The sequence below is a fragment of the Podarcis cretensis genome, assembly GCF_951804945.1.
Source record: "Podarcis cretensis genome assembly, chromosome: 10".
Taxonomy (NCBI): Eukaryota; Metazoa; Chordata; class Lepidosauria; order Squamata; family Lacertidae; genus Podarcis; species Podarcis cretensis.
The window spans coordinates 33,526,408-33,553,319 of NC_137179.1; the positions used below are offsets into that span (position 1 = coordinate 33,526,408).

Below are 26,912 nucleotides of genomic sequence, written 5' to 3' on the forward strand. Positions count from 1 at the left end.
CTTTGGGACTCCACTCCAGATTTGTGTAGGGTTTACTCCTTAGCCTTTGCTTCTCCCAAAGATATCCCACAAGGTAGCAGAGGTTTAGGATCAGAGTATTTCTTCTCCTAGATGGGCTACCTTCCCAAGTTGATGAGCCTCATCTGTCCCTCACCTCCCTCTACAGCATGTTCAGAAATGGCCTTCTTGAGTATTGGACCCATTATTGGTCTCATCTGTTCAATCTCCCAGAAGATGTCTTCGCATGAAGGGGAAGTCCCATCAGCTTCCCTCACCTGGCTTAGCTGGCTAGTTGAAGCCGTTTCCCGGGGTGTGGCCGCTGTCACATGCTGACAGCCTCTGGGAGCTATGGGAGAGATCTGAGTGCAGGGTGGGGACCAAAGGTGGAGAAACTACCCAGAAGGAGCACAATGTGTCCCCCACTGGAGGTATTACTCCTTCCCTAATTACTCCTTCCCTAATACTTCTTCCCCATACACCCCACACCTATGTATGAGAACTTGTAATAATTATATTCTCCAGTGGGGGGTTTGTTGGTAGAGGCTGGGCAGTTCACTCTTGGAGTAGTGAGTGGGTTTTGCCTCCACTACACTATTATCTCTAAATTGGCCCTCATTTGGTGTAAGTATAGGGATACACTCAGGGACACTACTAGGAGAGATCTCGGCCTGCCCCTGCCTCAGTGCCGAGGAGAACAGTCAGACTGAATTGTATCTCAAATTGTTGCCTGTTTAGTTTGTTCTGTAGAACTCAATGATTGCTGTTGAGAATGGAGCCAGCTGTAATCTGCATAGTTTTGTGATAGCCACATACCATGACATGTCTATGCAGAAATCAGCGTCAACCAGTTTTCAGGTTTCTGTTGGTTCACAACTGGCTGACCTTGATTTCTGCATGGACATGTTGAGAAATTGGCCTTTGAACAACTCTACTAACATGGCATGAATGACTTTTGCCTTGATACTGTAAGTGATCAAGGCATACAAATGCTAGTTATGTCACAGTTTCCTTTCCTCTCTTTATTTCAGTTACCAGACCTGATTTGTCCTTATTTTAATTTACATTCACTGGATGTGAATACCAGTAGGCTTAGGGAAAACATCTAAAATATTTTTTTTTATTTTTTAAAAAGAATGGTCTGCTACACAGGAAGTACAGAATGGATTTAATTCAGAATGGAATAAAACAGTGTGGTGCATTTTACGATGGGTAATAACTAGTGATAGGCAAATGGGTATGATTTATATTTCATGGAGTATAGGACTGGATTTCTGGGCTTGTTTCATGAGCACTACAGTGTTGGGTAATTCTTTTCCAAAAAGGATGCCCTTTCTACAGTAATTTGTCATAACTTGTCTATAGTGGTTCTCTTGTAAGTTTTGCCCTCCATCCCAAGATCTGCACCTGTCGACTTTCTTTTATCTTAACCTGTAGGTGACTGCTCCCTTTTCTGTCTTTTTAATGTAGATATTAACAACAGAGAAGCTGTGGGACTGACAGTTCTGACATTTGAAGCCCTTTATTTAGAGGACAAGAACAGTATGGATGCATATTTCTATTTGCAGCCTCAATATGCTTCCCAATCACCTTGTGTGTGCGTTGCCTGGTCAGTCCTGAATTTGGTCAGAGCAGTAGCACAAGGGTACTGTCGTGTGTTTTGTAGTTTTGAGGCTGCATCAATTACCATAATATGCAGTGGAAATTGTGCAAAGGAAACCTACTTGCTTGTAGTGCTCTGTTTCAGTTGGGTAGCCTAAGGTCACAATCACACATATAAATGTGTAAAAGGTAAATGGTGAATGCAAAAATATGTTTTCAAATACATTAACCATGCAGTTTCTTTCATAGAGCTGTTAAGGTGTGAATGTGAGGAGAGGTTCACAGGCTGGTCTTCCACTGTCCCTTCCGTATGTTTTCCCCATTGGGGCAAAAAGCAGGTTTGGGTAAGCCCTCCACCTGCCAGTACTGCTCTCCTTTGTCTGAGTTGGATCCCCCTAGCTGCTTTTAAGAAAAAGTGAAAATATGTGGCAAGTGATATAGGGTAGAAAATGTTCCACTTTTAGAAATGCATTATTTCATAAGGTTAATAACATACTTAATAAAAACATGTAATATTGTTCAACTTGAATGGATACAATACCAGACAAATCTAAAATCAAAAGTTGCACTTATCCTTTTGCAGGCAATTATCCCTATATATATATAACTAGAATTTTCATTCTAATTTTGCCTTTAGGTTTGTTGCCACATAAAGTGTGAAGCAATTTTCATTGGAGATGTTATTGTAAATAGGAGCATCAATTCTTTGTTTTAGCAGCTTGTATTTTTATTTTGAAAGGACTTGTTTGTGCATGCGTGTGGCCAATAGTGGCCATTTACAATAGAACTTTGTAAGGACCTTACTTGAAAAGAAGCCAACCAGTAGTCTTCACCTTTTGCATAGTATAAGGCAGAGGTGACTGGTCCTGCTCAACAGTGTCTTCAGTTCTGCTTTCCTCCCCTCCACTGCCTATCTTGTCCCTTTCATGTAAGGGTCCCTCGGTTTCTCTCCCCTCTTTCTCAGATTCTGTTTTTTTGTTTTGTTTTTGTTTGTTGGTTTTGGTAATCACCAGATTATTCAAGTCCAACAATGCATAACCAGGAATGGTCAATGGATGGATTATTATTTTGCATTTCCTGGGAGGTATTGTACATTTTCCTCTTGATACTAATGTGATAGTCTTTTAGGTTGCTTTGTGCAACCAGTGGAGAATGGGCAGAGGAATAATAAACCATAAGGGTTGATTTTAGGAAGATTTTAAAAGCAAGATTTTATAAGATGGTACTTTTTCACTTTAATCACAAGGGATTGTAAGGCAGGGGAACATTTTTTTCATGTCATCTGTGTAATTTCTTTTTTACATTGGCATAGGAATACTTTATTGTAAGTGAAGTCAGGTCTCTAGAATTGCACCAAGTGGTCCCATCTAAAAGTGGATCAGGGCCAATAAGCTTCCTTCTGAAAAGAATGGGAAAGTGTGGAAGGCTGAGCAGGTTTGCTGTGTGTGTGTGAAAGAGGCAAAGAAAGAAAAATGTGGATGCACATCTTTGTACGTGTCTGAAGGCAGGCAGAAGGGAGTGAATAAAGTAGGTACATTACTAGGAGAGATGACTGGAGCGAAGAGCATAAATGAGCTTGACAGGCAGCTCAATTTCTCTCTCTGGAGAAAAGGAAAAGGGAGGGTGCCTGATAGAACAATACAAGAAGACAGCATTGGCCAGCTGAATCTGCACTTTCATATAATTCCTTTGAACGCATTTTGCCTCTCCCTTGCCACTCCCCGTCCCAATGTGCTGCTGTCACTGGCCATTGTGGCTTTGTGTCTTTCTCTGTGTGAGGCTTTGTAAAAAGGGCATTGCTCTGTACCATGGGAGAGGCTAGCAAATGCCACACCGTCCTTTTGAAGCTGGCTGTGCCTTCTAACTGCCACCCAGAGTAGACCTTGGAAAGAGGAATGAGCCTTGAATTGTCATACAATCACAGGTACAGCATGGTCTAGTGCATAGCCCTAACGTGTAGTGAAAATATATCATATCCAGCAGCTTGACAACTTCTCTTCACTGATCATTATAACTAAAGGACTGAGGAAGAGACTGGGGAGTGGAAAGAGAAGAAAGGGAAGTGATGAGAAAGTGTGCAGGAGGGAAAATTGAAGATAAATGGAGGGAAAGGAAGAAGAAGAAGAAGAAGAGTTTGGATTTGATATCCCGCCTTTCACTCCCCTTCAGGAGTCTCAAAGCGGCTAACAATCTCCTTTCCCTTCCTCCCCCACAACAAACACTCTGTGAGGTGAGTGGGGCTGAGAGACTTCAAAGAAGTGTGACTGGCCCAAGGTCACCCAGCAGCTGCATGTGGAGGAGCGGAGACTCGAACCCGGTTCCCCAGATTACAAGACTACCGCTCTTAACCACTACACCACACTGGGTGGGAAGAGATTAGAAAGACTGCAGAGAACACAAATTAAGCAGTTTTTACTGAATCAGTCTTAGAGAATCAGTTTTTTTAAAAAAAAATTAAATGGGCTAACAGGTTTTAAAAGGAGTGGTGCCCTAATCAGATGCATATTTTTCACATATGCATTACAAAGATGTCTGCAAATGTGACATGACGGCTGGCAACACCAATCCTTCCATGTGGGAATCCCTTGCAGATGACAGCAGTGCTGGGAGACAGGCAGTCAAGTCGTGTATCCATAGAAGTGACCAGAGGAGAAATGACCGCTGGGAGGAACACAGAGGGAAGAAATGCCATGGTGCATCTGCAGCAGTACAACTGGATATCTTTATCGGCTTCTGCTGCAACAAAACACGTCTCACATACACATCAGTCTCTACGGTCACAGCAAGAACTGCAACTGTAGAGCTTGACCTCACCCCCAAAGGCACACTCCTCCATTGTCCCTCAAGGCATACAGATAATCAACAACAACAAAGCTTTCCCATATATTGGGAAGAGCCTGTATTCATGCAGTAGTTTCATAGCAGGAGACATGACTACCCCTGCAGCAAGAGAGGCCTCTTTCTTTTATCCCAATCTGCCCTGTATTAGGGTCATGGCATAAAGAACAGAATTTTTTTATTAGTTCTGGGGAAGGTTGCCACTACAGTGGTACCTCCAGTTACGAACTTAATTCATTCCGGAGGTCTGTTCGTAACCCGAAACCATTCTTAACATGAGGCTTGCTTTTGCTAATGGCGCCTCCTGCTGCTGCCATGCTGCCGACGCGCGACTTCCGCTCACATCCCAGGGCCAAATTTGCAACAAGGGGCATCTATTTCCAGGTTAGCGGAGCTCGTAATCCAAAGCATTCGTAAGGAGGGCGGTACACTGTATTTTAAAGTCATTCACAACTTGGACTTCTCCTCCATCCGAGCACATGATAAAGCAGCCACCATATTCTAAACAATGTAGTCTATGTCGTTTCCTTTCACAGGGAGAAAAATGGTGCATATTAAGGGATGGAGGAGTAGGAGAGCTGATATGGTGACCAGGTTCATTCCTGGTATGCCCAAGATGGCTGCTGGACAAGTTTGCTATCATGACACCAGCAACCATAATTTGCTAACATCTTTGGGAGGCCCCAGAGGTTCAGGGCCCTAGGATTATATTCTAAAGTCTGACCCTGACTGGAGCAATCAATGAGCCATGGGATGGCCTCAGGGTGAGCTCACTGTTCGTACCTCTGAGATCCAACATGGTGTGGGTTTTTCATTTTCCTGTTCCTCGCATAACAGATCAACAGCGAATAGGAAATACACGGTGCAATCATATCCTATTGCACCCCTTCTTGTGCTATACATTGCTGGGAAGAAAGAAATACAGAGTGGTGGCAGCTTCACGTTTCTTGTAACGTCTTGTTCTGCCCTCAGTTTGCTCCATTATAGAGTGGCAGCTGCTGTAAATGAGTCCTGCCGAGTCAGGGTGGATTGTCCCCCCACCAACCACCTGGCAGTAAGAAGCAGGATTACATTGCTTCCTACTTATCCAAAGGCACGGTCCTCCTGGCATATGCATGGCAGTTTCCAGTTTGGCCCTGCAAGACAAAACAGAGGAAAGAGCATGCTTTCCAAGTTGCTATCTCTTGGTATTTATGCACCAGAGCTGGGCAGTGTCACAGTGACCTGCTGTTTCACTTAATGGCTTTTGTGTGTGTGTTAATTTTGCTCCAGCAGGTCAGTTGCTACGTGCCAGCTCATATAACCCAGACAGGACTAACCCCATCCGTAATGGTTTGGCACTTGTCTTAATTCTCTCTGGCTTGTCATCTGAAAGACCAAATAAAGCTAGCTTACAAGAAAAGGTTAAGAGAACTAATCATCTTTGGTTTGGCAAAAAGATGGCTGTATGTGTGGCTTGATATGACAGTCACAGATAGGTATTTTGAAGGACAGAATCAACATATGGTGAAATGAATTGTTTAAGCTAAACTACAGGAGCGTAATTAATATAATAGGATAAATCTGAGAGCCAGAATTTTTTTAGTCCGAATTATCACACAACAGTTCCTAAGGGTGTGCTTTATTAGAATGTGGGATAATCTTCTAATGGCAGCAGCCCTACTGCTTGAATCATTTTAGACTGTATAACTAGTGAGGGAATATTCTATGGAGAACAATCTTGAAATTGACCAGGGGAAAAATGAGATTATCAAATGGAGGCATTTCATTTATAATTTCTGTGACACAAGCAGTGCTTTTCTCTTCAAATCCCTGGAAGCTATTTTCCTATGTGTAAATTACATACATGGTACAGGCTTGAAAGGAAGGATTAACTTTGGTTCTGTTACTATATAAATTATCCATGAGAAAATATGCATTCTTCTTAGCATCTCTCTCTCTCTCTCTCTCTCTCTCTCTCTCTCTCTCTCTCTGTGTGTGTGTGTGTGTGTGTGTGTGTGGAGTGGCAACAAAGGGAAAGAGATACATGAAGCTGTAGAGAGAATATGAAACTTCGCAGAGTTTTTAGGGCTTGCCTAGTATACTATCTAGTGACTAAATGAAGTAAAGAGCCAAAGACATTGTAGTGTTTAGGACACAGAGAAGCTGGCTGCGGTGCTGGCATGGACTGCCCATGTTTATTTACAATGGCATTTTGATTTTGCAACACTGAGCTATGGTCATGTGGGCTAGCACAGTTTCTACTAATTTATTTATTCCATTCATTCATTCTAGCATTTCAGAGCAAAACCCTCCCTGGAAGCAGATACCATAAAACGAAAATAAAACAATTCTTTACAAAATATATAAAACAATTAAATAAAAAAACCAACAGCAGACTAAAGTAATATACATAGAGCCTAAGCCTCTGAAAGCCTCATGATTTTTAAGGGATATTTGGGTATTATTTACAGGATAGATTAACTGATAACAGGAACATAACTAATGCCCACCCACCCACCATCTTCTCTCTCTCTCTCTTTCTCATGCATGCACTGGACACACACACACACACACGAGAGAGAGAGAGAGAGAGAGAGAGAGAGAGAGAGAGAGAGATTCTAACTTGTATGGTAGAACATCATACTTTTAGTAGCCTGTGCTATCCCTGCAAAGAGATAAGTAGGTCTAAGATGGACAAGCATTGACAAGAAACAGGTATGGGCTAAAGATAAGTCAGGACTCTGACAGTCTGACAAGTTACAAGAATAAGGTGTGACAAGTGCACATGGATGGGTAACTAGCCTCATCTGAAATGCCATGCAGATTCTTCCACATCTACCTGTACAGCTAGAGAATAGGTTTGCTGTAGTCTTATGGACTTGGAAGTTACACTTCTTGCTACATTAGCCCCACTGACTTTAAAAATAAAAAAGGAGGCACGGAGGAGGATGGTGGAGGGGAGAGACAGCTTTTTCTGAATCAACCAATGACAAAAAGGGGAGATTCAAACCCTGTTTCCTGATCAAGTATCCCTGACCTCTTTAGCTTTTTGTCAGTCATGTAAAGGTTCTCCATGTTTTCGCCACCAGAACTGAATCCACAGAGCAGTCTTCATACATTTGAGAGCCTTGTTTGTCTTAAGTATGGAACATGAGAAAAATTTTACTTTTTTGGTCAATTATTAAACTGATTGTTTCATTCAACATATATGAGAGCAGGGGCCCAATCCTTTCTTGCTTGAAAACATTTGAAAAGAAAATGCTATGGTTTATATATGCACACACAAATTCATATACATGCTTTGTACTTATATATTGGAAATCAATAAAACTAAATTTATTTATTTTTTAAAAAAGATAGAAACTGGTGAAAAGGCTGATTCAGAAGAGAAGAGAGTCAAAGTAGATCCAGCATATTTCAGCTGATACTTTATACTGAGCCAGCACTGTGGGTATATCAGAGTCTGAAGCCATCAAGCAGGCAGGGTTCAGAAGCCTGCTACTCTACCAAAAAGCTGGTCTAATAAAAGATTTCATATGTCAGATTCTTGAATCCTGGATCCTTTGAGATGTGTGGATATTTGCCAGGCTTTCATCCACACAGACAAGGGAAATGAAGGGAGGGAAGAAGGAATGTTGCATTAAAGAACAGCTAAAATTAGCTAAATTGTACCATCCTCTTTCTAAAATTGAGGAACAGCTTGTGGGAGAATGCTCTCTAGTCCTCCAGAATGAACCATTTTAATTCCTGCTCTGAAGGGATCTTGCCCTTGCCACGCTGTGTGTCAGGTTTGGTTACTTGCTTATAGATGTCAGTAGCCTCTGCTGCCCTGGCTCCTCACTGGCCGAGTGTATTGTTATTCTTTATTATTATTAGTTTCAGTCATCAGTGCCCAAAGTGAACATGGCATTTTACAGACAAATAAAATATGTCAGGAATTTATACCAAATAGCCTTCTATCTAAATGAAGCATTGCACTCTTACATGAATGACACTATCTTCTTGCATTTTTGTTTGTGTGGAACCCATTGCAGGGGGGTGGGGGCAGGCAGGCTGGTCCTGGATAAGACTACACATGATGGAGAAGATTATGGCAATAAAATATAAGTTTAATTTCCCCCCAAGAGGCTTAGATTGCCGAAGAGTGAGGCAGACTTGAAAGAGCAGAATGATAATGATTTTCAGAGTGGTGGAGCTGATGGGGACTATCTAAGGAGTTATTTCATAGTTAGTCCGATATTCCAGCTAAAGGTATTGAATTTGTTTCCCAGACATAACTGCCTTGCTGAAAGTAACTCTGCCATTTAATTCAAACTGTTTTCTCTCTCCATTTTATTCAACATGTGCCCATTCCATTATCCCATGCCTTCTGCTATCCTACCCCTCTAATCTTATGTACCTGCAACTGTGTATCATATTGTAATGTCTGTTAAAACAACATAACAGCATCTGACCAACATTAGAAATGACTCCTCCAAACTTTGGAAGATCTGTTAGTCCCTGCAGCCTTACTAGAAGTTGCCATTGTCCCCCAGAATCATGATGGATCATGTGCAAGAGCAGTGGCAGACTTGGTACTATGGTGCCCTGTGCAAGGCCAAAATTTGGTTCCCCCAGTCCTTCCCAAAGGCAGGTAAGGAGGCACTCAGCTTTTGGAAGGAGGTGTGAGGGCTTGTTAGGGTTGAAGAAGAAGAGCCCACCCACCTCCTTCCAAAAGTACTAACTAGACTTTGGGAAGGAGGCATGAGTACTCTAGGGTCCTGCCAGAGCCTCACACCTCCTTCCCAAAGCCCAACGCCTCACCTACCTGGCTTTGATACGGTGCCCGCTTGCACAGCCCTAAATCTGCCCCTGGCAAGAATGTGCAACCTGCTGCTACTGCATTCTATGGGGAAGGATTTTTTTGTTTGTTTCAGGAAACCTCTCAATACAGCTTATTAATCAGAAGCACTAATAACTATAACCTCCCAAACCTGCACTTTGTCAATTTATATAAGCTAACCATGCTGGAAAGTATTGCCAGCGAAAGAATCTTAAATACAGACCTCTACCCCCCAGTACCGCTCTGGCGGGAAGGTAAACGGCATTTCCGTGCGCTGCTCTGGTTTGCCAGAAGTGGCTTAGTCATGCTGGCCACATGACCCGGAAGCTGTATGCCAGCTCCCTCAGCCAATAAAGCAAGATGAGTGTCGCAACCCCAGAGTCTGCCACTACTGGACCTAATGGTCAGGGGTCCCTTTACCTTTTTTACCCCCCAGTAAAGACTTAGGATTAGGCCTGATAGGATTTTGGTATCTTGCATATGCACACATTGGCCTCAAAATCACACACCCTTATTCTCAAATCATATCCAGTAATTATGTTTCACAGATTATAGAAAAGGAACATTTCTATAAGAACAGACTGTCTCCAGTGCTTTTTCCTAAAAGTTTTTTTTGGGTACTCTCATTTTTCTACTCATATTGAAATACTAGCCCTCAATGAGGCCAAACTTAGATTCATAAAATGTTTAGGGGTATGCTTACTCCTGTGTCCTCCCAGAAAAAAAGCACTGGTCATCTCCAAACTGAGGATCCAGAGCTCTCCAAATCTAGAACTGTGTTTTCCATAATGCTACATGCCATTAGTAATAGGCCTGTGCATTCTTACAGTTTTATTGATATTTGCATTACAGGTAACCTTTATAAAAGTACAGTGTTAAATAAAGTTCTCGTAGCATTTTGGTTTATTAGTTTGATATCCTGGCTAAATTCCAGCCTCAGTAATTCTGCTCACCAGAATTCTCCCTGCAGGTTCAATTGAAAAAGTTATTCTTCATTTCTTCCTGTGACATAAGTTCAAAGTAATTGTGGAATGTTTCATTGCTGTACTAAACCAAGCTACCTTCTATCACACAGAAAGCTGCATTTTAAGAGTGGAAGCTATGTCATTTTATAGGAAAGGAATAGTGAATATTAAATAGTTTTCCTAAATTGGTACTGCTGTGTCTTTGCAAATAGACATGTTTTGCATGAAGAAAACCAATTATTCAAATATATGCTCAAGCCAAATTTACACATATAATGCGGTATATAAGCAAAACAGAGAATTTCCTTTCCAGTTTGCTGTTTCGGCTTGATTGTTTTGGCCAGAAAAAGATCAAGATGCCACTTCCAAGCTTTTTTTTAAGTGTTACATATCTAATTCTGCACAGATGCTGAGCCCCCCCTCCTTGATGGGACACACGTGTACTTTGTACTCAGATATTCAGTGCCTGGTTACAATAAATAAAGTCAGAGGCAAGTATTATTACGTCTTCAAATATGTGAAAGGATACATTGTTCTCCTTGTCAGCTGCGACATAAAACTGGAGTAAATGCTTTCCCAAGTGGCTACAGAGTCTGCACATAGAGGGATTGGCACAGATCATGTGGCCCTTCAGAGAGTGCTGAACCACTCCCACCTTGCTGGCTGGAGCTGATGGAAGTTGCAGCCCACCATCTGGAGGGCCACAGATTCCCTGCTCCTGGCATGAAATCATAGAGCCCTGTTTATCAAGGCCCAACTCTTGATGCACAATGGACTTAGAACCATAGAATTGCAGAGTTGGAAGGATCCCTGAGGGTCATCTAGCCCAACCTTCTGCAATGCAGGAATCTCAACTAAAGCATTTTGACAATTCTAGGAGAACAGGTGAGGTCCCTGCAGACTGGAGGTAGGCAAACATTGTGCCCATCTTCAAAAAGGGATGGGGGGAGAAGACCCCGGTAGCTACTGACAAATCAGCTTGATGTCGATACCAGGAAAGGTCCTAGAACACATAATTAAACTGCTGGTCTGTGAGCACTTAGAAAAGGATGCTGTGATTACTAAGACCAGGGGTCAGCAAGGTTTACTTAAACCGGCGCAGCGCGTTTAACTAAACCGGCACAGCACAACGAGGGGACTCGCTTCCGCGGTGCCAGAAATCGCGTCTGCGCAGACACGATTTCTGGCACTGCAGAAGTGAGTCCCCGCGGCTCACTGCGCCGGTTTAGCGCAGCGTGTGGGGATTTGCCAAGCGGGTTGCTCGGTTTGGGGGTGGCTCATGGGCCGGTTAAATGACCCCCGTGGGCCGCTTGCCTACCCCTGACTAAGACCTACCGTGGGTTTCTCAAAAACATGTCATGCCAGATGAATCTCATTTCTGTTTTTGATAGAGTTGCAAGCTTGGTGGATCAGGGGAACGTTGTGGACAAAATGGGTTTTTTTTATTTCAGTAAGGCTTTTGGCAAAGTCCTCCATGATATTCTTGCAGAGAAGCAGTTAAAATGTGGACTGGATGAGGTAACTGTTAGGTGGATTTGTAGCTGGTTGACTGGCTGAACCCAAAGAGTGCTCATGAATGGTTCCTCACCATCCTGGGAAAAGTGACAAGTGGGGTGCCGCAGGGTGAAGAATCATACCCTTAATTTCATGGCTGTGTTGGCTGACTTGAAAACATTGGTGGGCAGCTGAATTTTTCTTTTTAAAGAAAACTTCTAATAAAATTATTCATAACTTTGATTTAAACATATTAAACTGCTAGATAGATTTTTCCTCTTTCATATTGAAACTGTTATACCCTTAGGCTATTTCCACAAGTACCACAATATTTCTGGCTATAGATGTGGTTGAGTTATGGTTGCATTACAGATTTCCCTATTGTCCGTGTAAGTTCCTGGGCTGGTAGAATCTACCCTTTCTGCTTTAGAGAGTACTTCAATGTAGCTGCAGTGTGAAGAGACGACTGTCAAAGCTACTCACAGCATTGCAACTAGCCGTTGCATAACCAAGTGCAATACGCTAAGAATACTAAGGGGAGTCACAGGAGAATGGCAAAAAATAACATTAAATGTGTGAAAGAGCATGTGCGGTGTGCATTAATCAGCTGTCAGAGTAGTGAGGACTGCATTTCCCTTGTAAAAGAACTTAATTTACTGACTTGTAATTAGAGGGAATAGTCCTGCTACAATGAAGTTAGCTATTCATTTTGTTACGTTCTCAAAGTCTTCTTTCCCCCTCTTTATTAGCTTGTTCTATGAACAGAAGTCCAGAGCAATAAAAATCGATGGATATGTCATCCACTCATTTCTTTCAGCCTTTAAGTGGATTTGGATCCTTCTTTGAATTGTAATTATGCATTTGTTTGTTTTGTTTATTAATGACAGGACAATGTGTACAGTCCTGAGAATGACATGTTGAGGGTTACGGGTGAAGTGTGCGCACGTATATTTGCATTTGATTTCAGGAGTGTTAAACTATAGCAGTGTAAATGGTAATTAAACGATCAATGCATTACTGTATAAGCAAGATGCTTTATGAGTTCTGCTTTGAGCAAATGGAATGTTAAAAAGTTGTGTTCAGCTCTTTGTCTTTTAACCCAGGGGCTGCATCTAGGCCATGATGCCAGGCTGCTCTAGTGGCTCCACCCCTTCTGCCATTGGTAGAGCCTGGTTAGTGAAATACACAGGAGTTAATTTGCAGCAACATTCAGCCACCATTGCCCAGCAGCTGGTCACAGTCGGGTGACAGATACATAGGCCAGATTAGGTGCACGCACATGTTGACCATTACTGATTCTGTCCAGTATGCTGCTTTTTTCACTTTATGCACCACTTCCTTTCAGTGTGTCTAAATGAGAGAAAATACTGAAACTGCTCTACCACCTTTCGTTAAGGGGAGGAGGAAGAGGAAGAGAAGGAAAACTGGAGTGATGGAGGGTGGGAGAGGTGGGGGAAGAGCTGAGAAAGTGGCACAGAGAGGGGGAGGAAGGGGAGCAGAGGAGAGGGAGAGATGAACCAGGTAGCTCCACCTGCTTTTGGCTCTGCCCATTAATGGCTCTGCCCCCCTGGACTTTCTGTGGGTCAACTTCCTGAATTGAAAAAATGTTTCCTCACCTTGCACTGCAGTCCTAGCAGTTACTTTATTAGTGATAGATTGCCATCAATATAAATCCAGGAATTTGTTACTTTGGCTATTGAAATTTATCTGGTTTGTAATGGAAATGAGTGAAGATTTGGGTGTGGGTCATGAAGCAACGAATTCCAGAGGTTCCCCTTGCATTCCTTCAATCAGCTTCTGGCATAGCAGAAGGACAAGAGCTGTTTTAGTGCGATGTAATGAAAATCCCGACACCTGGGATGCTTTGTTAAACACTGTAGATATAGAATTAGAGACTAGATCAGATCATAAATCTGAGAGGTATTTTTCAGTTATTTTAATTGGATGAGTAACATGAAACTCTAGTTTGTGCATATGACTAGACAATACTTCTGTTTTTGCTGATACTGACTGCATCTGCGTCCACAGGGCAAACCTCAGTGCTATGATTTTCAGGCTGGTAAGACAATAGTAGCAACATGTACCTTACTGAGGAGCTCTGAGGATTAATTAGTTGCTGCTTGTAAAGTGCTTTGCAGATGAAAAGAGCTCAATGGTATTAAAACAAGACACGCTAAAGTATCCTGTAGGGAGTCATCTGGCACTAGCAGGGTTGCACTGATGACCTCATAGGTCTTCTTCATCACTTCAGTGCTTAGAAAAAGAAGCCAGCATTTCCAGGGAGTGAATCAAAATTATATCAGCAGCTCCATTAGCTTGAAGGCTTGGAGGTAACTGGTCTTCTGCCTCGAGAGCAAAAGTAATCACCTGAAGATGCTAAGAAAGGAAGATACGGTACATAACTGGCTGTGTCGCCTGCTGACTGATGTCTGCCTTCAAATAAAATTAGGATTGGCAGAAAGTTATCACTAGCAATTCTACAGCCTGAAATCTTGCATTTATCTCCACAAGGACTACATTATGGTCATGTAAATAATACTGGAACAAAAGATACTTCAGATTGACCTGGAGCGACTGTGTTAGCTGGAGGGAGGGAAGTCCTGCCTTCTTCCGCCTTTCCTCTTATCTTTAGAATCTTTTGCATAAAGGCTGGTGGAAGGTTCTTTTACAAAACTGATTGGAAGTGGACACAGATTTTGGCATAAACAAAGTGTAGATTCCCGACACGCTCATTTCAAGTGGATGAGGAGAGGACCCTGATGCTCTGTCACTGACGAACATGTAATTCTGGGTTAGAACAACAGTGTAATTATGTCTTGGGTATCCTCTCTTTTTTACCACTGTCATTTAATTCTTTTTCCTGCTCTTATTAAGCTTCCAGATATAGGCTAACATCAAAGAGCTTTCTCCAGTTACCACTAAAGTTGAAGCAACAAGTCCAGTTAATGAGCTTTAAATTAAAATTGAGCAAGAGATTGGGGGAGTGGGGCAGAATTCAAGGGTAGAGGACATACACTGCATGCAGAATGTCCTGGTTTCAGTTCCTGGGACTTCTAGTTAAAAGGAGCTTAGGTAGAAGGGCTGAGAAAAGACTCCTAGATGGACAAATGGTCTGTTCTAGCCTGAAGCAGCTGCATGTGTTCAACATGGCCAGTGCTCTGATCCATAAAAGGAGCAAATAATACGGAAGCTAACGTGACTATTTTCCCTCTTTTTTTGTCTCTTTCTAGGGAGTGCAAGAGCTGAAAATGAGGCCCCGAGCAGAGTGCTATTCTTCAAAGTTCTGGCTAATGCTGGCAGTCCTGGCGACAACAGGTGGTGGGGCCTGGGCCCAAAAGAACCACCCCAGCATTGGCATTGCTGTCATCTTGGTGGGTACCTCTGACGAAGTAGCTATCACAGATGCCCACAAGAAAGATGACTTCCATCACCTCTCTCTCACGCCTCGTGTGGAACTGGTGGCCATGAATGAGACAGATCCCAAGAGCATCATCACCCGCATCTGTGATATCATGTCTGATCGGAGGGTTCAAGGTGTGGTGTTTGCTGATGACACTGACCAGGAAGCCATTGCCCAGATCCTGGACTTCATTTCTGCCCAGACCCTCACACCCATCCTAGGTATCCATGGAGGCTCTTCCATGATCATGGCAGACAAGGTAAATTATTGCTTCTTCCCATCTCAACCATTAGAGTGGAGCTTGGAAATTAGCTTCATCGTTCACAAAATGCATACTGTTTGTTAAAGGCACTGACAAACTCGGTCAATTGCATTGAAAGAATTCAAGCCCTGACTATCTAGATATTTGTCACTGAGGTTCTTGGAACAAGCAGCATCTTGTCCTTGGCAAGGGAAGCAGATCTGTCCTGCTTTGCTTTCTGTCAGTTATTACCAAATACCAGGTCTGCAGAATTGGGTTTATGTATTTGGCTTCGTGGGAGTGGCAGAAAAACCTTTAGCAGTTCACTCTGCTGTCCCTCACCTTCTGTGACCTTGCACAGTTACAGTTCAAGGCGAGGACATTGTGTGGGTGTGGCAATCATTATGCCCCATTTTAACCACTCATTTGCCAGTGTTATGACTCATAATATGAGGTTAAAAAACAATTAAATGCATGTTGTTAAAAATAATGCATGAGGGTGTCAACTGGGGAGTGTGTGTGTGTGTGTGTGTGTGCGCGCGCGCACTGGGTCTGCCACCAACATTCCTGCATGTGCTACCCTGCCACCTCCTTGCCTGATGTGCAAAGATCTGAAGGAGGGCTCTAAATCCCTTCAGTTGAACATGGCTAGAATCTTCTCCAAGATTTTTAAAAAAGACCCTGTGCAACCAAGTTGCCCAATAGAAGAGAACATTCTAACTATGTTCACTAGTTAGCATCTTCTCCTGCAGAAGATCAGGAGAGGATGGGGAGGTGCACATAGGGATGTTTGGGTGTGGCCTTGGTACATTTGCTTGCCAGCATTTCCTACCCAGGGACAACTACACTACCAAACCAAGAAAGAGTAAGCACATACATCCTGTAGACCCATGACATCTCCCCACACCCATAAGAAGCCTTGCTTATTTTAATTGCTTTTTCTTTAAGAAGAACATTAAGAAACCAGGATGATAAAACTGGAAGTGCCTCAGATAATCTGAATTTCCCACCAAAGACCACAGGAATAAGTATTTTGGTTTCACAAAACTGTCATGGACAAACCATTAATAAAACCAGCTTTCCTGTAAAACATTCATTAGTTTTAAACACATGTAAAACAAAACAAAACAGAAAATGGAATTGGTTTAACCTAACATTCCCCTGTCCCCCAGGGACTGTTTTGAGGAAGTTCAGTGATAACCCAGAGCATCTATACATATACATATATCCAGTGCTTTTTTCTGGGGAGACGCAGGGGTACACATACCCCTAACATTTTGTGAATCTAAATTTGGCCTCATTGAGGGGCAGTATTTCAATATGAGTAGGAAAATGAGAGTACCCCTAAACATTTTTTTAAGAAAAAAAGCACTGCATATATCAGGAGATATGAGTAGTTTTCTTCTACTTTGTAGATTATGACGATAAACATGTGTTTTCAGAGAATCATAGAACTAGGTCCACGGATGACCTTGCTCATTCTATGCCCAGAGGATTGACAACCCACACATTACAGATATCGGTCTATATAATTAGAATTATGATGTCTCATAAACACAAAGCAAGTGTGGCCATTTTATAGTCATTCATTCTCGTCCCCAGTCTGCTTTAATATGAGAAGCTCCCCACTTTTTGGTGTTAGCACTCGCCCCCAATTCATTTGTAGAGTACTACCACTGTATCTAAGATTAAAAAGTCAATCTCATAAGGTAAGTTCTCAATTCTGGTATTCATCTGTTGCTCTTCTGTATACCTATGAAGAGGTCTTTCTAGAATGTGGACAATGGTAAATGATATTCAATCTACCAGCAGTTTGTATGCAGCTAACTATATTTTTGATCCCACTAGCAATACCCTGCTTAATATATCTAAGACATATGCTGCCTTGTTTCCTCTTTCCCTTCCAGCCAAAGAATCTCAAGTGATAACCAACATGTTTATTCTTTGTGTCCCTCCAGATTGGTGTTTTATTGTGGGTGTATTCTGCAACATGCTCTTAACACAACAATAGTGCATTAGTGGTGGGTTTATTCTGCTTTATTCTCAATGCATCTCCATTACTACCACATTATTTCTTTCTGCTGGACAAAATAAATAAATAACCAGAACATTTGTGGTATGAAAAGTTACTGGATTTTTAGCACGAAGCTACAGGGAATGTGCTGATTGGAAATGAAGTGGTATGACCACTCCAAAACTTTTGCAGGAACAAACAGTATTAAAAGCAGGATTGTCTACATAATGTATAGCATTATGAGCACAAATAATCATAAATGTGCAATAAAAAAAAATCTGCTAAAGTCTTGCATCGCTAGTGTAATGGCATAGGACCCTTTTATACACCCAGTAGAAAAAAGTAGCAGAGCTTTTCTGGATTGCCAGGCTGTAGGTGGGGGAGGCTGCATGTTTGAATGCTATCCTATGGATGAAATTCCCTGAAAATATGAGAAAACCCCCCACACTATGTCAGGGAGAAGGCTAGGTTGAATCAATCTCTCCAACATACTAGTTTTGTATGTGCAATAAGTTTTAAAGATGGGAAGTGGTCATACTGGTGTTTTCTGCCATCTGCATCCTAGAGTGATACAATCCTGGAAAAGATTTGCCATCTGATTTTGCTAAGCATATAAGCTGGCCCATACTGTTTTGTATTACTGCATATCATATCATGATGGGACGCTAAGGATAGCCGAGACATGGAGGAGGTATGTTCCTTTGCACTGCCTGGCTGAGAGATAAAATGGCACTGGCAGCTATAAGGACTTGAGCCCAGGGAGCCATTGAAAGAGGCAGTGTATGTAGCAGTTCCATCTTACAGTCATGTCCATTGTATAAGGTGGTGTCAATGTCATTTCTGGGTTAAGCACTCATAGAGCTATGTTCTCACCATGCTGCAGAGAGACCTAGTGGGGCACAGCTTCCTTCCCTTCCCACCAGGACATGCAGTGAACTGGTTGGGCAGGGGGCATGGGTTTCCCCCTTCTGCATACCTAGAAATGTGCACCAACTGTTTCTGTGGCTCCTGCTAGCCACCAAAGGTGCCAAAGACATGGGGAAGGAAAAAGTAGAACCATGCCCAAAGATGCTTCACCAAGAATTTGGTTGAGGTGAGGAAACACACACACACACACACACACACACACACTCACTCACTCACTCACTCTGATTGTTTAAAAAAATCAGTTTGTGATTTCAGCTTCTTCTTTCTACCACCTGTTGGATTGACTGCTATGAGACTTCCACTGTGACACTTCCACTATGAGACTTTCACTGGCTTATTAGAGGATCTGCTCAGGAGTTGGGGGACTTCCAGCTGAATTGAAAATCTCCTGCCTGGGCATCTTCAGCATATTACCATTCATGGCTTTCCATGAACCTGGATCTGTAATGTAAACACACATGGGCCAGCAGGACACAGGGTGGTATTCAACTAAGTTTTGCTCAGAGAAGGCCTATTGATATTAATGAACATAGTTTAATCACGTTTATTAATTTCTACTCCAAGTAAAGCTTAGTTGAATTCCACCACTTGGTCCCCAAATATCTGAAGGATTGCCTCCTCCCAAATCTATTTGCCTTGGTATTAACATCACCAGGGGAGGCCCAGTTGGTCGTGCCACCACCTGCTGTGGTTCAAGGAGTCCACAGCACATGAGAGGGTCTTCTCCATGGTGGGCTATAGGTTGTGGAATGAGTTTCCCTCCAAGTCAGGTCTTGTACTAGCACAGTTAACCTTTCAGTGATTGATGAAGACACAGCTGTTTTCCCAGGCCTCTGGTTGAGTGGATGACTTCCTTCTTCCAGCACTGCTGTGTATCCCTGTTAATGTGTTTCTGTTTCGTTATTCAGAAATTGGACGTCATTGAGGTTTTATTTATTTCAATTCTACATTGGACTTATTTTAATTATGGCATTTTTGTAACCTGCCCTGAGACTCCTTGGTGAAGAGCAGGCTATAACTAAAATCAGGTAAATAATAAGCAGTGGAGACAGACTAGCAGTCCTTGAGTGGAAGCAGAAACTGGTACAGGCCAGGAATCCAATTAAGAAATTTATTCAAGGGAAGTATAAAAAGGGGGAAATGGGGAAAACATTGAGTATGCACCATCAAAAGGAAAATAAAAAACACCAACTCAACCAGAATATTTGTCTATTTAGTCTTATACTGTTTTGTCTTATACTATTTGGTCTTATACTCCTGGGCCATGTTCAGAAAGTGGTGGTGGGGGATGAGTGTTCAGACCCCTGGGCTCTCACTTGTGGGGTGCCTCAGGGTTCTGTCCTCTCCCCCATGCTTTTCAACATCTACATGCAGCCGCTGGGAGAGATCATCAGGGGGTTTGGGCTGGGTGTTCATCAGTATGCGGATGATACCCAGCTCTACCTCTCTTTTAAATCAGAACCAGTGAAGGCGGTGAAGGTCCTGTGTGAGTGTCTGAAGGCGGTTGGAGGATGGATGGCGGCTAACAGATTGAGGTTGAATCCTGACAAGACAGAAGTACTGTTTTTGGGGGACAGGAGGCGGGCAGGTGTGGAGGATTCCCTGGTCCTGAATGCGGTAACTGTGCCCCTGAAGGACCAGGTGCGCACCCTGGGAGTCATTTTGGACTCACAGTTGTCCATGGAGGTGCAGGTCAATTCTGTATCCAGGGCAGCTGTCTACCAGCTCCATCTGGTACTCAGGCTGAGACCCTACCTGCCCGCAGACTGTCTCACCAGAGTGGTGCATGCTCTAGTTATCTCTTGCTTGGACTACTGCAATGCACTCTATGTGGGGCTACCTTTGAAGGTGACCTGGAAACTACAACTAATCCAGAATGTGGCAGCTAGACTGGTGACTGGGAGCGGCCGCCGAGACCATATAACACTGGTCTTGAAAGACCTACATTGGCTCCCAGTACGTTTCCGAGCACAATTCAAAGTGTTGGTGCTGACCTTTAAAGCCCCAAATGGCCTCGGTCCAGTATATCTGAAGGAGCGTCTCCACCCCCATCGTTCTACCCGGACAGTGAGGTCCAGCGCCGAGGGCCTTCTGGCGGTTCCTTCACTGCGAGAAGCCAAGTTACAGGAAACCAGGCAGAGGGCCTTCTCGGTAGTGGTGCCTCCCTGTGGAATGCCCTCCCACCAGATGTCAAAGAGAACAACAACTACCAGACTTTTAGAAGACATCTGAAGGCAACCCTGTTTAGGGAAGCTTTTAATGTTTGATGTACTACAGTATTTTAATATTTTTTGGGAAGCCCAGCCAGAGTGGCTGGGGAAGCCCAGCCAGATAGGCGGGGTATAAATAATAAATTATTATTATTATTATTATTATTATTATTATTATTATTATTATTTATTATTGTATTAGGCAAACTCATGTAGCAAAGACTTTTGTTGAGGGTTACTTTCGCACACATTTGGTAATTTATGGAGATGCCGGAAAGATGAGTGACAAAGTAAAGGAGCATGATGTTATGCTTTATGTTGCTTAATTGAGGTGATAGAAATTGATAGCTAGAAGAGCAATTGACCAGTGGGAGGCATGCAGGCAGGGGATGCTGGAGGAACAGGAAATAAATGCCAGCAATTGCCCCTAGAAGATGAGAATTAGGATGAAGATGGGCATGCTTTTCCTCGTATAGTGATGCAGAGTCAAAGGGATGCTGGTTAAGTATGTGACTGGCAGAACAATATGATATGGAGCCTGCCATTTCAGCCAACTATATGGAAAATTTAGAACGTTAGGCTTCACAGGTTCCAGGATTCTTGACAGTTGCATATTATGGAGCCTCTACATTGCCACAGCACTACAAGACAGCTTTAGGGCTTTCTCAAATGAGGCATGCATATTGTCCAAGAGTAGCCTGCCATAGATGTATCATAGTACATACTCCAGGGAAATAATGTTGGATTTATTCCCTGATTAAAGGAGCCCAGAGGAAATTTCTTTTTTATTCACTTTGCCCTGAAACTATGTTGAATATAGGGTACAAACAGCAAAAGAGTAATGTTCAGGCTAGATGCCAGTTGGCATGACTTTCTTTACAGGGGACTTGGGTCTACTGAATTTGATAGGCTATTAAATAAATAATCAAGGGTAGAATGTCCAGTTGCAAATCTAGCTGGAGAATTTGATCAGGTGAGACTTACTCTTCTACATACCTGTCCTTGTGAATGTAAATTATCACTCTTAATACTTTGTGTTGCCCGATAATTTTGATGAAAAATACTAGTAGAGGACAGGCTCCAAAAGAAGATGGAGGTGAAATAGCATATTTGCCACTAACATTTGTCAGAGGAAAACATGTCTTCTTTTAAATTAAGTAAGCCAAGCATACATAGTGTAGTAATGAAAATGCCAATTTCATGCTAATCTAGTATATACTTTGCCAAATGATTTATAAAATACTAGTTTCATCATCAACACAGTCTTGCAGCACAGTAAAGAGTAATAAATTTATTATGGAATAATCTTTCTTTAATCCACAAAAGTTTATAACATGTTAAATGTGTTGGTCTTTAAAGTGCTACAAGAGTCACGTTTTTGCTGCAACAGACTAATATAGCCACTGTTTTAGAAGCTGTTAATGTGGAAGGTCTTTTAATGGCACAATGTATAGTTTCCTATAGCCCGCAAATACTTTTTCATGTTTAGAATGTAGCAAATGTATGCATTTTGTATTGTCACTTGGCATGGCATGCTCTTACGTTTTCCAGATGAAAACTTCAGAGACAGAGGCAGGAAGCAGAGCATGAAACAAGCAAATGCTTTGAAACACAAATTTAGGTACCGAAACAACATAGGGCTTGCCTACACTTCTGCTTGTCCTATGCCTAGAAGGCATGACTCTGAGCAGTTTTCTGCTTATCCCAGTGGTTCTCAAACTTTTTTTCTCTGGGCCACACTTTCAGAATAAAAGTAATGTTTTGCATTATTTAACATGAAATTGTAAAATGGTGATTTTTATCTTCAATGTATTAAATGTTTCCTCTGCTGCTGCTGAATCCACTTCGATTCAGTGAAGATAAGGGCATGTATAGGTAGCGTTTATGTGGGGGTGTGAGCGCACACACACTACTGTTGGGGAGATTGGATGGGGTAGTCAGGTGCCTCACACACTGCAGTCCTTTGGAAGTGGCATTTGTGTTTAATTCTCTCTCTCTCTCTCTCTCTCTGTGTGTGTGTATTATATGAATTGGTCAGGCCTCTTAATGTGGCCCTAAATAATATCACTGAAGGCCATGGTGATGTTCACATGTGAGAAAGAAAATATTCGAGCTTGCAAATGGCTCTTAGCCAGTCAAAGATACGATGGGTAGATCAAAGGTTGGGGAAGTGCAGCTCTCCTACAGTTCCCCAGCAAAGCATTCAGAGTATAACAACCAAGACAACATTAACTAATATGGCTAAAGTGAACAAAAAACCTCTTAAAAACACCCACACATTTGCTACAATATGGGACCCAGAATTGGAAAGCTAACATGAAACCCTACAGAACCGCAGCTTCAGTTAATATGATGGCCCAACGCTCAGACCTGGCCTCTTAAGGACATTGCAAATGGGGCAGCCGGGCAGGAGGAGAAACTAGTCTTGTCTCCGGCTCCCACAGTGCATTGTCATGGACTCTGACAGTGTGGCTGCACTATGTATTCTGTTGTATTGCACACCTGCCTGCCTGCAAAAACCTGTAGTCAATCTACAACTGGATCTGCACATACTGGGTCTGCAGCAATGGACAGAGATTCCACACTTACCTTTTGCCCACTCTTTCCAGGCACAGGTCCACACTTAAAAGTTTCATGTCCGAGCATTGTTGCTGTTGTTTTTGTCCTAGAGCAAAAACCTGCAAAAACCCACTGCTTAGCACTAAAGCAGAGCAAATGTCAATTTGGGTTTTCTGTTGATTAAAGTTTGCTCCAATCAAACTTTAAATAGCAGGTGTTCATAGGGAACACTTTGGAGCCAAAAAAGGGGTGCTTGGCCATGGAGCTTTAAAGCGCAGACCGTGCCTGGAAAGAGCAGAGGAAAGGTAAGTGTGGATAAGCCTTGAGTCTATAACCAAACCTAAATATGTGTGATTCACATATGTGCCTTCACTTCCCTCCTCTTCCTCTATTCTTTCCCCCATGTGAAATTACAGTTTGTGAGCTCCTCAGGGCAGGGAACCTATCCTATTGCCCTCTGTAAAGCACCCTGCGCATGGATAGTACAATAATAAGAGCAACCACTCTGGTCAATTGTGCTGGTCAATTATCTCTGGTGGACTAGGGATAGAGATGAAAGCTGTTTCCTGGTGCCTTCATTACATATCTTGAGGGCCTGGCAGATAACGTTCTTATTCTCTCTGGCCTTGGGCTGATAAAACAATCTATGGCTTTTTAAATTGTGTGTGTGTGGAGGGGTATTGTTTTGTTTGTCATTGTAGTATGCATTTCTGTGTTTTTATATTGCAAACCACCCTGTGAACTTTGAATGAAGAGTGAGTGGTATAGAAATTTAATAAATAATAATAATAATAATAATAATAATAATGCAGGCACCTGATTGTTGACTGACCAAGAGCAGATACTTGTGGTCAGTTAGCAGTTTTATGGCTACATGGTGCTGACTTCACTATCCCTACATCAAGCGTTACCAAATGACACCTGCCAGTAAAGGCCTGGAACCCAACCTCTCTCCCCCCCCCCCCCATGCATGCCTGCATGCACTTGCCTTGGTTGCTTATTTGTGGTGGCAGCAATTTATTAACATTGCACCACCCCTGACTGCTGCTGTGGACCATAGTCTACTCCTTCCATCACTGTCACAGAATTGGAGAGAAAGATGGATGCACTCTGCCTTGTTGCAGAATCATCTCATGTTTTCAGGCTATTAAGTATCTGGCTGAGTTTATTCAGATACATAAAAGAACTGAGAGTCAGCGAAGGATACTATCACCTCTTTCATAAATATATAAGAAGTTTAAGTGGGGAATGTCAGAATGTTTTCCCTTGCTTCTTATCACCCACTGGATGCTTAAAAGTGATTGTTAAGGCTTCGCTAAGCAGACATCCAGGCTTTATCAGCATTGTCTCCACTTAAAGCATCAAAGCATCCATCTGATGGGGGCTTTGGGGCACTGACACTAATGTAGCTGGAACCCCTCCCCCATTTTTGTTTCATCCTATATCCATGTGCCTCAGCTTCAGGATCTGTCTTCCAGTGAGCACTCAGGGCTGATTTCCTTCAGAATGGAGAGGTTTGATCTTCTTGCAGTCCATGGGACTCTCAAGAGTCTCCTCCAGCACCATAATTCAAAAACATCAATTCTTCAGCAACCAGCCTTCTTTATGGTCCAGCTCTCACTTCCATACATCACTACTGGGAAAACCATATGTTTAACTATACGGACCTTTGTCAGCAAGGTGATGGCTCTGCTTTTTAACATTCTGTCTAGTATTGGAGATGCTCTCTAGCTGAGGCTCCAATACTTTGGCCACCTCATGAGAAGAGAAGACTCCTTGGAAAAGACCCTGATGTTGGGAAAGATTGAGGGCACAAGGAGAAGGGACGACAGAGGACGAGATGGTTGGACAGTGTTCTCGAAGCTACTAACATGAGTTTGACCAAACTGTGGGAGGCAGTGGAAGACAGGAGTGCCTGGGGTCATGAAGAGTCGGACACGACTAAACAACAACATATCCATGTGCAAGACTATAGCTCTCCTAATCATGATTGAAGCCCACAGAGGAGCTACTGGGTGGCAGAAAAGGATAAGACTATAGAGCAGGAGTGAGGAACCTTTGCCCTCCCTGACATTGTTGGAATCCAACTCCTGTCAGTTTCAGTCAATACAACTAAGAGCCAAGGATGATGGGAGTTCTAATCAAGCAACATCTGGAGGGCAGTAGTTTCCCCATCCATAGAGTGGGGTATAGCAAATAGGGGGTTGTAGCAAAAATGTCATGGAAAAGGTGGGTTTTGAGAGGAATTTTGAAAGAACTAAGGCAGGTGACATGTTTTAAGAGTCAGTGCCAAGTGTATAGGACAGCAAGGGACTAAGGGCAGAGTCTTTGGAGGGAGCAGGACACCTTCGGCTGTCGAACTGGAAGAATAAATATCAGTGGGTTAATACCAAGAACTAAAAGCAGAGAGAGAGAGAGATGGGGGAGGCAAGGCCATGGAAAAACACCTCACCGATTGCCCATTTGTTGTCACTGGAGCTGCCTCATCTTGCTTCTGCTGCTGGGAAGAAAAGTGCTTTATGGCTGAGTGCCTGACATGGAATATGGCACAACTTCTTTCTGTCTCCAACAACTGGCTGCTGGATGGTTCATTCCTCAACAGGAGGGAGGAGGGAGGAGGGAGGAGGGAGGAGTGATGGAGGCCAGCTGGTGGGGAAATAGCCCTGGATTAAATGATAGGCTACCCAACGTTGTGCTTTATACTGAGTCAGACAATGGGTCTGTCCAGCTCTGTAGTATCTTCACTGACTGGCAGTGATTCTTCAGAGTTTCTGACAGGAGCCTCTCTCAGATGTGCCTGGAAATTCCAGGGAGTGAACCTAGGATCTCCTGCATGCATAGCAGATGCTGTAGCACTGAACTACAGCCCTTCCCTACAGGCACATATTCATTCCAAAAATGATGTGTTTGCAATTCCATGATCCTCTTTTTAATGCCCACATATCTCCAGCAGAAGATCAGGGACTTGCAGGTGGGCAGAGTCAGGATTTCACTCTTCTTACCAACTGCCAGGAATATAAAAAGAAAGCAATGCAATAATGAGCCTCTTCTCAAGCTTAGCCTTCAGTGGCATTCAGTCTGACCAGATTGATTGCTACTGTTCAATGCTAAGGACCCACAGGCCAGTTGTAGCTCCTAGGCTGCCCGTTGCTCACCTCAAACATAGGACTTCTTCCTTAGCCTTTTAAATTGACTTGGAATGAATGAAATGCAATTATTGGTGCTTGTGTGTCTAAACTGTGAAATGTATCTATTATATATAAACATCATCTCTCTCTCTCTCTCTCTCTTTCTCTCTCTCTCTCTCTCTCTCTCTCTCTCAGCAACTTTAGCTAACCATGAATCTTGATTGGTTCAGGTTGTTTAAGTCCACACCACTTCTATTAAAAATGTCTTTCGAGCCTAGATTTGCTCACTAAGAGCATGTGGGAAAACATCTAATCTCACAATTGCTTATTTAGCCAGATTGACCAACGCTTTAAGAGCTGTGCTGCCGCTATTGCTAATAAGCATTATATGACATTTTCTTTTAAATATGTGTGTTTCACACACACATTTATTAAATCAATTTGCACTATCCACAGCTGGTCAAGTAGATTAGATTCTTGATTGTGGAATAGGCAAACCTTTATTATAATCTAACAATCTAAATTAATTTAATTCAATATTTTCTTTGCCCCAAATCAGCATCAAATTGAAATTGAAACTCTAGAGTGTGAAATTGACTTATCCTGCTTTCTTAGATCCTCAAATCATTCATTGGTAACTGCAAGACCATAGCTAAGTGGAAGAGCTTTGCATGCAGAAGGTTCCAGGTTCGATTTCTTTTTTTAAAAAAATAATATTTATTACTTTTAAACC

General features: G+C 42.6%; 1 protein-coding gene and 1 long non-coding RNA gene across 17 annotated transcripts in view; one reads left to right on the top strand and one right to left on the bottom strand.

Annotated features, from left to right (window-relative positions):
• The window catches only part of GRIN2B (glutamate ionotropic receptor NMDA type subunit 2B), a 300,157-nt gene that overhangs the window by 78,840 nt on the left and 194,405 nt on the right, over positions 1 to 26,912 (top strand). For all 13 annotated transcript variants that reach the window (XM_079993351.1, XM_079993359.1, XM_079993358.1 and 10 more), the window contains one exon: positions 14,931 to 15,359. In XM_079993351.1, coding sequence (XP_079849477.1) covers positions 14,949 to 15,359 — 411 coding nt within the window. In that variant the 5' untranslated portion in view covers positions 14,931 to 14,948. The remainder of the gene's footprint in view (positions 1 to 14,930; positions 15,360 to 26,912) is intronic.
• Positions 1 to 26,912, bottom strand: part of LOC307225511 — a 58,556-nt gene that overhangs the window by 2,846 nt on the left and 28,798 nt on the right. The window contains exons 3-4 of one of the 4 annotated variants that reach the window (XR_013843042.1): positions 23,082 to 23,157; positions 1,588 to 1,753 (exon numbers count right to left, since the gene is read on the bottom strand). The exons of 1 other annotated variant lie outside the window; for it this stretch is intronic. This is a non-coding gene — a long non-coding RNA (uncharacterized lncRNA). The remainder of the gene's footprint in view (positions 1 to 1,587; positions 1,754 to 23,081; positions 23,158 to 26,912) is intronic. 2 more of the 4 variants (XR_013843040.1, XR_013843041.1) reach the window with 2 other exon arrangements.